At 35.6% G+C, this 9525-nt stretch overlaps 1 protein-coding gene across 7 annotated transcripts; it reads right to left on the bottom strand.

Moving 5' to 3' along the window:
- Positions 1 to 944: 944 nt before the first annotated feature.
- Positions 945 to 6572, bottom strand: slc25a24l (solute carrier family 25 member 24, like). 7 transcript variants are annotated; one of them, XM_008434619.2, is made up of 10 exons: positions 6272 to 6572; positions 6074 to 6200; positions 5299 to 5386; positions 4958 to 5069; positions 4712 to 4870; positions 3549 to 3686; positions 3367 to 3477; positions 2291 to 2458; positions 2038 to 2215; positions 945 to 1401 (listed from the first exon to the last, which is right to left on the bottom strand). In XM_008434619.2, exons 1-10 carry the CDS (start codon positions 6392 to 6394, stop codon positions 1214 to 1216), a joined length of 1392 nt encoding a protein of 463 aa, XP_008432841.1. In that variant the 5' UTR covers positions 6395 to 6572; the 3' UTR covers positions 945 to 1213. The 7 variants fall into 7 exon arrangements, with proteins under 7 accessions (XP_008432841.1, XP_008432842.1, XP_008432845.1 ...); XM_008434620.2 differs by having other exon boundaries at positions 2077 to 2215; XM_008434623.2 differs by lacking the exon at positions 2038 to 2215 and having other exon boundaries at positions 2291 to 2354; positions 2450 to 2458.
- Between the last annotated feature and the right edge of the window lie 2953 nt (positions 6573 to 9525).

Raw genomic sequence — 9525 nt, 5'->3', positions numbered from 1 at the left:
TCTCGCGATAAGAAAAATAAAACGCGAGATTAATAAAGGGAAGGGGCAAAAGAAAAACCTACAACAGTRTCTGCAGATAAAGTAGATTTAAAAGAATATCTGGGGCACTTGAAATAAATCTGACTTTAATCTCAGACCTGACTTTAATCGGCAACTTAAAAGATCTCTTAAATATTCCAGAAATATAGTTCTCCTCCGGCCCAACTCATCTCTCTCACCGAGAGTGGTTTCTCCCAGGTTCCCATCCCCATAAAAGACTGGAAAAGTCAGAACTCTGGCTTTAGTCTCATATACATGATCTTAAATGTAATTTGCAATATTGTTAGTAACCAATTCTTAGATTAAAGTTAAAATTCTAGAATTAAAGTCAGAAATTCGACTTTAAACTTATGTTTCTAGTTTTCAAAGTAAGCTAGAAAACAATTTAAAAAACACGTAGTCTTAGAATTCTGAAATTATAGTCAAAATATTAATTCCGACTTAAACTGCATGCGTGTTGTTTTAAAACAAAATGTAATATTATAATCATGTGTAATGTCAGAGTTCTGAAATTAAAGTCATTTTTATTTTTACTCACTCCAACACAATTTTGTTATAAATTTATACTTTTAAAGACCAAAATTAAAATAATTCAGATAAATATAGCTACAAAACAAAATTTWAAAAAATCCAAATCAGTTTTTTTCAATGTAAAACTTATGAAACTTTAACACAAACTGCAGGTGTGTCTCTGTGTCTGGTGAATTTCTGGTTAAAACAAGTTTGTGCTTCATTCAGTGAAGTTACTTACAAAGGGTAGATTATCCAGACATTTTACTCAAGAGTGATACTTCATAATTACATTACTGAAGTAAAAAGTACAGAGTATAATCTTAAAAGTATTTTTTCCCCAAAAAAAGTTACTAAAATAAACCAACTCTATATGTAGACAAAGATTGTCTGTCCCACTTTAAGGTAGAATTTTATTTTAAAAATCCCAGCTGAGCACATTTCCATACAGAGCAGACCTTAATGAACTTATCACAGTTTCTGTTAATATATGTGTTCGGTCAGTCATGCTTCAGCCCCGAGTAGGTTTAATGGTTTCAAATCCTCATACTGGTTTTATTTTCTTGGTCAGAGGTATTAAAAGTTGAAGTTCAACAAAAACCAATCTGTTTTACATTGAAACTCAGTGAACATGCCAGAAAAATAAAACAGTTGTTTGAATTCCTCAAGATTCCATGGAAGAAAACATATTTTCAAATTTCTTGGTCAGGCTGTAGTTTATTAGCGCACATGGAATCGCTCTTACGAAGCTGGCTCCCATGCCGTTATAATATCCTCTAAATCCGTTCCTCTCATAAATCCCAGTGAGTCCTGATAACACGCCAGAGGCAGGACGCGAATCTGAGATGAAGGCTGGAAAAGAAACCAAAGTATGATCATACGTTCACATGCTTTCAGAAAACATTGTTGTGTTACAGAAGCTACGTTTCCATTAGCCTTAAAATTTGAAAAGAAATTTGCTTAATGGAAATATGCATATTTTGAAGAAACAATTGTTTTTATTTAATTTATTTTTTAAAAAAGGTTTTATTCTAGGATGAGATGGTTTTTCGGCTGCAACGAAATTAGCATATTTCACAAAACTGCAAAGGAAACACCGTTTTTGCACTTTATCAACAACCACATGTTACTACTAGGCCTGTCACAATAACACATTTTGCTGGACGATAAATTGTACAAGACGTTATCAGGATAAATGATAATATTGTCATTTTGAGACCATTTTAAAGTAATATAATAAGGGCATAATAATAATGCAAGAACACATTCTCAAGAATCCAGACACATTCTGGAGTGAACCACACGCCATACCAGTAGGTGGCAGTAATGCTTACCTGACTTTTTTTTTTGCCAACCACCAATAAAAATCAAGAAGAAGACAAACTTCTTCACGAGAATTTTAATTTTTTCTTTCGTGTTTCGCAGTTGTGAAATTGCTTGTCGTTTTATTTTTCACATTAGTGGAATATTGACAAACATTTTGCGCACATTTGTAATGGAAACGCAGCCAGAGATGCCAGCTGTTACCCTGAGCCTGCTGCTGTGTCCGGATCACCGCCAGCGGGTAGCTGCTTATTTGCCCAGAAGCAAAAGCCACAAAACTGAAGAAAAACAGTTTGGAGTCACTACTGTAGGTAGGATCGCTTTTTGCCCAGCTCATGATGGACTGCGGTGAGAAGCAAATTAGTTTATTTCAGCAGGATAAATGTGTTTGATGTTTGTGGGGTTGAGTTTGGCTCACCTGATGAACCGCACACTCCACACCTGCATAGGGGATCATGCAGAGGATGCTGGGCCTGAAGCCTCTGTAAAAGGACGACATGGACTCATGTTTGTAAATAGATCTGGCGCTCGCCACAACGCCATGATACGTGCCGGCTTGCTGCAGGTTCAGCCTCACCTTCAACACCTGTGGAGCGGATAGAGAATTTGGAGAGAAAAAAAAAAATAAATCAATCAATATTTAAAGGTGATCTATTATGCTTCTTCAAGCAGCTTAGGATATCTCTGTGGTCTATAAAAAACATTTTTACACGAAATCATTCCTAGGTAATGATATTTTTTGTCTGATCACTTCTGCTTATTTTGTGTTCCTCTCAGAATGAGTTGTTTTAGGCCGTCTTGTCACTTTATATCCAAATAAGCTGCTGCTTACACTTGTATGTAAAAATAGCTGCAAACAGATTGCAATTATACAACCTTATAGATTTGAAAAGCAGAAGTGGAGCCTCCTGGACAACCAAGAATCCAGCAAGTGGTCTCTAGACGGTGAGTCAACAACAAAACACTTGTCTTTTCCAGCAGCCATTGTACAGCGCACACAGCACTAAAACCAGCTAACCAAACCTGCTGCAACTCTGCTTGGGTTGCTCGGTAATGTGGCTGGAGTTCTGCTTGGGTTAGTAAGTAACAACACAGTACCCATTGACTGTGACTTAATTGGGAGTTTTTTTTTTTTTTTTTAAACAACTTGTTTTTCAGACACCAAAAAACAAATTTGTTGCTAAAAACAGCTAATTGTTTGTTTTAAGCACTTGTTCTGTTTTTAAAAACGGTAGAGACCCAGATGGAAGCATAAATATGTGAAAAATGTGAATTTTCACAGTTGGACCCCTTTCATGTGGGATTTATTTTTATTACTGGATATATATATATATATATATACTGGATAAATATATACAAATTATTTTTAAATTCAAGATAAATTTATTTTAAAGCCATTTGCTCATCTTTTCCAGAGGTGCCAATGAAGTAATCATCCTTCCAACAGACAAAACAAACAATGAAACGTTCAGAGTTGTCTCTGATCTCTGATACCTCTAATGGGTAGAAAGCAGCATGGGCCACGGCTCCAGAGACGCAACCCAAGCCAAAACGCTGCTGCACAGTCAGAGTCTCCTGGCTTCTGTTTTGGGTGTAAACTTTCATCTGGGTGAAGCAGAGCAGCTTAGAAACAAGAAGCCATTCATGATTTATTCAGATGCTCGGACGGGCCTCACCTGTGCATAGATAAGACATTGCAGTGTGGACTGTGGAGTACCTTTCAGCACGTTGACATAGTTGCCTTGCCACATCGACCGCAAACCTCCTCCTCTCAGCTCCTGAAAGCCTTGGGAAAAAGCCTTGGACCCAAGGACCTGCAGAGCAAAGAGGAAGGGTTTCTGTAACGCACAAAATCTCAGCTTTTTATGTCACTACAAAGTTTAGACCAGAGGTGTCCAAAGTGTGGCCCCTGAACTGATTGTGTGTGGCCCCTGACTTCAGTTCAAGAATTGCACACATTTGTAAATGGAGACTTTCTATCTGCAAAATTATCTCAAAGTGAAATGATTTTCTTTTTGAACTGCCCTTTTGTTGTGTGTGGGAAACAATCAGGAAAAGTTCCAGCTTTTACACTGATCTGTGAAAAGCCGTAAAACAGCAGGAGTTCAGGAGAAGCTCTGCTTCCACTTTTAGATAATGGTGACAACTGGTGTTTGATCTTGAAAACAAATTGCAGGGAGTTTCTAACTCTAAAGAGGGTCAGAGACAGCTCCTGTTTGGATGAGGACAGATTTGTCTCGTTTGAATAAATTAAAGACAAGAATACGCCTTTACTATAAAACTTAATACAGATGAGTAACAAATTAGATTTGCTCTTGCAATTCTCCAAAGACGTCTTTGCTTTTCTTTCCATTTGTCTCAGGTAAATGAATGTGTCTCTGTTCTGCAGATTCTGTTGTAATTTCATACGTCGTCTTCTATTGGATTAAACTCTAATTCTGTGACATCATTGTCGTTTTCTGTGTGGCTACACGCGGTCCGCCGGGAGAACCTGGGATCTGCAAGAAGATTGAACCAGAGATATTTCCCAAATATATACTATAACTTAAAATCTTCAACAGTACCTAGAAAATTAGCTAAACTTCTCATAATAAGACAAACCTGCAAATTCATTTTAAAGTTTTTGATCTAGAATAATTTACACATCCCTTCCCGGTAACAAACCTGACTGCTTTTTAATTAAAGAATCCAATGATTAGTTTATTGATAAGCAAGTAAAGGTAATTTTATTTGACTTTATGACTTTGCCCTTGTCACAAAAAGTTTGGACACCCTTGGTTTAGACATTAATGTTGGAATGTTTTCAAAGCTGCAAAAGCTTCCAAAACAGATGTTTGACCTGAAGTTGGGTCTTCAGTCGGTCTATAGGCGCCGTCGCAGTTCGAGAAACTGCATCTGCCAGACCAGCTGACAGAACGAACGTCTTCCAAGCCCCAAAGCCAGACACGTTGTCTGGGAACTCGATGGGCATCGCTCGACTCTCCCCCACATCGAAAACCTGCAGACAGACCAACTTAGAGATTTCCCCTGGATTTCCCTCAAACACGTTTTGTTTTTGATGCCAGAATCTGTTTGAAGGTTTTACCAGACTATGTTTCCACGAGGAAACGAGCTCTCCGATGTTGTCCACCGGGTTTAGAATGACATAATGCAGGAATTCGTCCCAGTCAACTGTCATGGACTTGTCCTTGTCCATCCTAATGAAGACAGTCAGAAAAACAGAAGCACAACTGTTCATGTTGACTGTTTTTTTCCAAACTGCAAGAACACAAATTTTTTGGTATTTTGCACTTCAAATAAGACAAAACTAACTTACAAGTAACTCTTCAGCAAGACATAAGAGTTTGTTTTAAGTAAATAATTCCCTATTTAACTAACCAAAATGATTAATCCATTAAGGGAAATAGTGGGCAGAAGAAATCTTACATTTGAATAATTTTTTTTGCATTCGGCTTTGAAATGACCACTCCTAACTCCTTAAACAAACATATGATGTCCTCCTGGTCAATCACTCCTGATCAGAGAAGAAATACAGAGAGTTACAAACACACACCGACTCCGCTCGTCCTGCTTACGCTGCAGAAACACAACATCTTACCAAGTATTTTGTCTAGTATCTAGTGCAAATTTCATGGTTTGCTTGAAATAAGACCAAACAAGTAACATTTCAGCAAGATATAGGATCTTATTTTATGTAAATAATTCCTTTATATTGATATAAAAAGTAGATTATTTCAATTATAACAAGATATTTTTCCATGTTATGAGTAAAATAACATGCCAATGGAACAATATCAAGGAATTGACTTAAAACAAGCTCTTATAGCTTGTTAAAGTTACTTATGAGTTAGTTTTGTCATATTTTAAGTGCAGTAAGATACTTGAACTAGAAACTAGACAAAAATACATAGTAAGATTTAGTGTTTTTGCAGTGCATTTCCTGCAAGTCGTCAGGCGACGACAGAAGTTTCTGCATAAGTGCAAGGGTCACTTTAGTACTGCAGCGTGTGCACCATAAACACATGCTTATGTTTACCTGTGACATTTAAAAGCATGTTTTACTGTAAATGAAATATGTTTAATCCAGAGGAAAGTTTATTATATTCCAACAGAGAAGACAAGTCTTTGAAAAGCTGATTAAATGCCATGCTCAGCACTGAATTYACTTAAATGAACAATTTCAATTGGAGGTATGACTCACCGCAATTATTCTTGTCAAGGTCATGAAAGTGAATTTTCCATTTCCTCTCTCTGTCCATCATGTAGCTGAGAAACTCTTTATAATCCAGCAGCCCATCTTTATCTTTATCATAAGACTCCATGATATTCTACAAGGAAATAACTCTTAAAATGGATCTTTTATCTTCATGCACACTCTACACCCTTATAGACACGTTACCTGGAGCTTTCCATCTCCTGAGATGATCCCATGCTTCCTCATCTCCTCGTGGAGCTCTGCCATTGAAATGAACCCATCCTTGTTCTGGTCCAATTTCACAAACAAACCTCGAAACCGGTCCATGTTGCTTCATCAAAAAATGCTTGTTTTTCTCTGTCAAAATATAAAATGCAGAAACAGACCTTGCTTCATTCGCAGGTTGTTTTAAACATGGTCATAAATGGCTTGATAATCAGAGATTATTGACCGGCAGCCCTGCTGACTCATCGAGCTGGGAGCTGATGCAGGGAAGGAGAGGAGACTGAGCTCCAGCAGGGGGCGCTGTAGCTGCAGCAGAGGCTACATGACCTTCAGATTTCACAACAGTAGCCTTTCTGTCTCTTCACATGCAGCAAGCTTAACTTTTATTTTATAATACCAAGTCCTGTTTAGATTTACTTGTTTGGTGGTACAGAACCTGCAATATTTCTGCAACACTTTATTAAAAAAATATTAAAATAATAAAAAAAATACCACAGGAACATATTAAGGGTATTGCAGATATTAAAAAGGAGAAATTTGCTACATAAAAGAACTCAGAACATTTTAGATTAATCTGAGAATTCATTAATTTTAAATTAATCTCACAAATTTCCCAGAGTAAATGTTAAAATTTCTGAACTCCTAAAGTCCAAGATTTTTCTAGAAAAAACTCTGAAATTCTAGAAAAATCAAGGAAATCTAGGAACTCCAGAGAGCGAGAAAAAAAAAAAAAGCAAAATTTAAAAAAAGAAAACAGAAATTTTGAGATTAATCTAAACAATCTTCTAGAAAAAAAAACATGGAAATTTCTGAAGTCCAAAAGTCAATTTGCTGGAGAAAAATTCAGAAAGTTTTAGATTAATATCAAAAATGTTCTAGAAAAACAAGAACATTTTTGTCAAAAAGTAAAAAAATTTCTAAAAAAAAAAAAAAAAAAAAAATTAATTTTGGGATTAATATCACACATTTTCTAGAAAAAACTGGAAATGTCTGAGCTTCAAAAGTCGAACAAAACTTACTTGTGACTCAGCCAATGTATTCACAAGCACTTCTTGAACTGTAATATTGTGAAAATTGTGCTGATTTTCTTCAAGTTTGTGTAACAACTTTAAGTAGGTTACCAGATGCTTGGTAAGATTTTGTTTTTACAGTGTTTGCTGTATCACAAGACATTAATAGTAATAATAGATTTTCTGTATGTTCTCTGTGTGATTTTTGTAATTCTCTCGGGGCTCTCCTGCTTCCTCATGCAGTCCAAAAATATGACAGTTAGGTTTCTCCAAAATATTCCTGTGTGGTTTTTCTTTCYTTTTTTGGTGAAATATCTGTATGGTTGTTTGTCCTGTGTGTTGTCTACRATGCAGAGCAGATCCTGCCATATTCTTCTTTTAGCAACRTTTCTCACAGCCTTTGTTCATTTGATTTGAGTGACTGACTGCTGCTTCTGCCGCGCCAGATGGCTGCAAACACTGAGAAATTATACAACGTCTTGCTCCTGGTGTTTCAACTGCCTTTGTGAAGAACTTTTACTTCAGGAGAAACCCAGTTCTCTTTACTAAAAGCACCAAATCACTAAGCAAAAGCAAAGTATTTCAGCTGAATAAATAACACTGAATAAATTACAAAGTGCCACTCATTTTGTAAAARTACTCATATTCTTTAACTTTTGCATATTTTATGTAGTCGTCCAACCAGGATAGGACAAAGAACGTGAAACTCTTTTTTCCGATAACATTGAATGCAACACAATGTAACCTGTCTCGGTCTGGATACGTTCAGGCATGGTAATTATCAAATACAATGATGAGCTATTTCAGAAAATATGAGCCATAGCCTCTAACAAACTATGGCTCATACTTTATTTGTTAAAAACTATGACTCTTACAGAAGCAATATATGTAAAATGTAATTATTTACCAACATAAAAGACAAATTCCTCCTCTCCAAACACTTTACTGTTACATCTGAATCTGAATAAATTGCTAAATTGGAMATTTTATTGGAMATTTTGCTAGACCTTTTAAWGAATTTTCCCTCAACGGCACAATGAATTATATTTATGATTGCAGTACATTTAAGGAGATATTTCACACATTTCAGCAACAATGCAGTTCAAAGTATGTTACACCATAAGAACATAATACAACACATTTAGTCACAAACCCAAATCAAGCAAATCCACATCATATATTGTGATCAATGTTCTGGATTTATTGTAAATAACAGGCTTTTATTTTATAATTTGGTGATTTCTGGGGGTAACATTGGGTTATATCTAGGGGTATCAGAGTAAAKGAGCTGAATAAAAATGAATGTTTTCAATATTTAGAAATATTTTAAAAAGCATGAACAATTCCCACTTCACGGATCAATGTGTTGGTCAATAAAAATCAATAAAATAAATATCTGTTTGTAGTTCTAGCACAGAAAATGAAATAAAAATTTGTTTTGTTTTCTAATATTTACATCATCAAATTTTGTCGTCTCCATTGAATAAAACTTAAATAAAAAAATGAAAACGTAAGTATTAAGTTAAACACATTTTCCKTGGAGGCTACTGCGTGATCACCTGCTAATTTCTTACAGGCGACGGGATTAGACAGGAGTCAGTTTTCCACTATGACGTCATGCAGGTAAAACGTGACGCGTGGGGACTTTTTTCGTCCACCTCTCACCTCTGMCAGCATGTGCAAAGGAGCCTCATTTAGAAAATGACGAGGCTCAGCATTTGTTTTCTAGAAACAGCCCCTGGCTTTCATGGACAGACGAGTCCAGCTGGAGTCAACTACACCGGAAACTGACTTTCAAAATAAAAACTGCTTTGCTTATAAAAGGACGTGTAACGTTAAAAAAATAAAACAAGTTAAAATGTTCTTTATGTTAAGCAATCACAAAAAGAGTATTATCCAAAAATGTTGTGCATATTAACAAAAATAATTAATTCAATTTTTTTCAAATAAATTATTCTCAGGTCAGCCTTTTACATCATAAAAATGCTGTGACACAATATGAACAGTTTCAGGGTCGTAACCTTATTATAATCAAAACAAGAAACAAACCAACAATTAAACAAGAACAAAAAGAAAAGCTACCTTGTTGAATGGGGCAATACGTCAAAAGAAAAATTGAGACAGGAAGCAATGAGACATGATTTAATGTTTAAATGTTTAAACAACAAAACAGGCGAGCAAAATTAATAAATCAAACATGCTCTATATATATATATATATATA

Source organism: Poecilia reticulata, linkage group LG17, assembly GCF_000633615.1.
Source record: "Poecilia reticulata strain Guanapo linkage group LG17, Guppy_female_1.0+MT, whole genome shotgun sequence".
NCBI lineage: Eukaryota > Metazoa > Chordata > Actinopteri > Cyprinodontiformes > Poeciliidae > Poecilia > Poecilia reticulata.
This window is presented reverse-complemented; position numbering and strand designations above follow the sequence as displayed.

Coding starts and splice junctions, on each gene's coding strand:
- slc25a24l (XM_008434619.2), bottom strand. CDS start 6,394: ATGGACCGGTTTCGAGGTTTGTTTGTGAAATTGGACCAGAACAAGGAT. Junction 5,387..6,073: donor CCTTGACAAGAATAATTGCG/GTGAGTCATACC, acceptor TTCTCTGATCAG/GAGTGATTGACCAGGAGGAC. Junction 4,871..4,957: donor CCTCGTGGAAACATAGTCTG/GTAAAACCTTCA, acceptor GTCTGTCTGCAG/GTTTTCGATGTGGGGGAGAG.